Source organism: Piliocolobus tephrosceles, unplaced genomic scaffold (assembly GCF_002776525.5).
Source record: "Piliocolobus tephrosceles isolate RC106 unplaced genomic scaffold, ASM277652v3 unscaffolded_35416, whole genome shotgun sequence".
Lineage (NCBI taxonomy): Eukaryota > Metazoa > Chordata > Mammalia > Primates > Cercopithecidae > Piliocolobus > Piliocolobus tephrosceles.
In genome coordinates, this window is record NW_022319217.1 from 1 (window position 1) to 1,458 (window position 1,458).

Sequence of the window (1,458 nt, forward strand, 5' to 3'; positions counted from 1 at the left end):
AAAAGGATGCATGGGGCTGAGTACAGGAATCAGCACTGGGGCTGGGGTTCTGGGAGCAGTGGTGCAGCAGGGGGTGAGCTGCAGGGGGAAAGGAGGATGAACCAAGGGGAAGGCGTCCCCCACTCCCAGTGCTCACCGGCCACCTGCAGGCTGACAGCAGCGCTGCCAAAATCCCGGATGCTCACGAAGCAGGTGAAGCTGCCCTCGTCTGCCACACGCACGCGCTGCAGCCTCAAGGATGCGTTGCCCTGTGCCAGCAGGTCCAGGAAGAGTGCCGTGCGGTTGGCATAGGCGCTGCCCTGGTCCCGGCCCTCGGTGAAACTGTGCACCAGCTGTTTGGTATCTGTCAGCTGCCAGATGAGGTTGAGCTGTGCCAGGCTAAAGCCAGGCTCGGGGGAGAAGGAGCAGCGCAGGGTGGCATCGGTGCCCACCAGGGCTACCACCGGGTCCTCAGGGACCTGGACCTCCACGGCTCCTGGGGGTGGGGTCAGAGGGGCAGGGTGATGAGGAGAAGCAGGACTCTCCAGGCTACCATCCAAGTCTCCCAACCTCTTCCCCCATCAACTCGCAGACCCTGTTCCATCTTCCTATTTTCTTCTTAGATGCAAAAGTAAATTAAGCCTGAGGACTCTCAGATATGGAGTCTTCCCAGTCCTCTGAGAACAATCACAGCAGGTGGATCTTGGCCTGACCAGATCAATCCCAGGGCCACGCCTGGGGTAGGTGACCCTCACCAACTCCAGCCCTGGTGAATCCTGCCATCAGGACTCCTTTCTTTCTCCCACCCCTCTGCTAACCCAGATGTGGCTCCAGTCTTCCCAGAGGCTTCCAGAGCCTTGAAGTCAGGAAAGCCAAGAAGGCCTGTGATTGCTCCGCCCCCAACCCCATCCAATGAACACCCCCACCTCCCCGTTATCTTTCTCCCTATCATTAGGAGGCAACTCGCTGTTCCAGGAGACTGAAGGTGGGGCCAGATTCGGAGCTCCCAACCCCTGCTGATAGAAGCAGAACCCCCCTCCCCCAGGTGGACATTTAAGCAAAGAAACCTGTGGGGCTTCTCTGGGGTGTGATGGTGATGGAGCCGTGTGCGTCCTGCTGCAGCACGGGGTTGCGCACCAGGCAGCTGTAGGTGCCATTTGCACCCAGCACCACCCGCAGGACGCTATGCACATCAAACAAGCCCTGCTCATTGGCCATCTGCGACGTGGTCACGTTGCCAGTCAGGGGCGCACCCTGCCCATCCTGCCAGAACACCTCAGCCTCAGGGTAGCCTCGGTAGCTGGAGCACGTGATGGTCACCGTGTCCCCGGGCTGCAGGTCCTTGTTAGGCTCCAGGGTCATGCTGGGCTTCGAGTAGGGAGCTGGAGGTGGCAGAGGACAGGGGTCAAGGGCAGGGCAATGGCAGACGACGAAAAGGATGCATGGGGCTGAGTACAGGAATCAGCACTGGGGCTGGGG

General features: G+C 60.3%; 1 protein-coding gene across 1 annotated transcript; it reads right to left on the reverse strand.

Annotated features, from left to right (window-relative positions):
• Window positions 1-136: 136 nt before the first annotated feature.
• On the reverse strand, window positions 137-1,356 carry LOC113222819 (CD276 antigen; the record flags this gene model as incomplete). The annotated part of the gene is made up of 2 exons (XM_026452421.1): window positions 1,047-1,356; window positions 137-475 (listed from the first exon to the last, which is right to left on the reverse strand). Coding segments are annotated over exons 1-2 (634 nt in total), but the record flags the coding sequence as incomplete, so codon positions are not given.
• Between the last annotated feature and the right edge of the window lie 102 nt (window positions 1,357-1,458).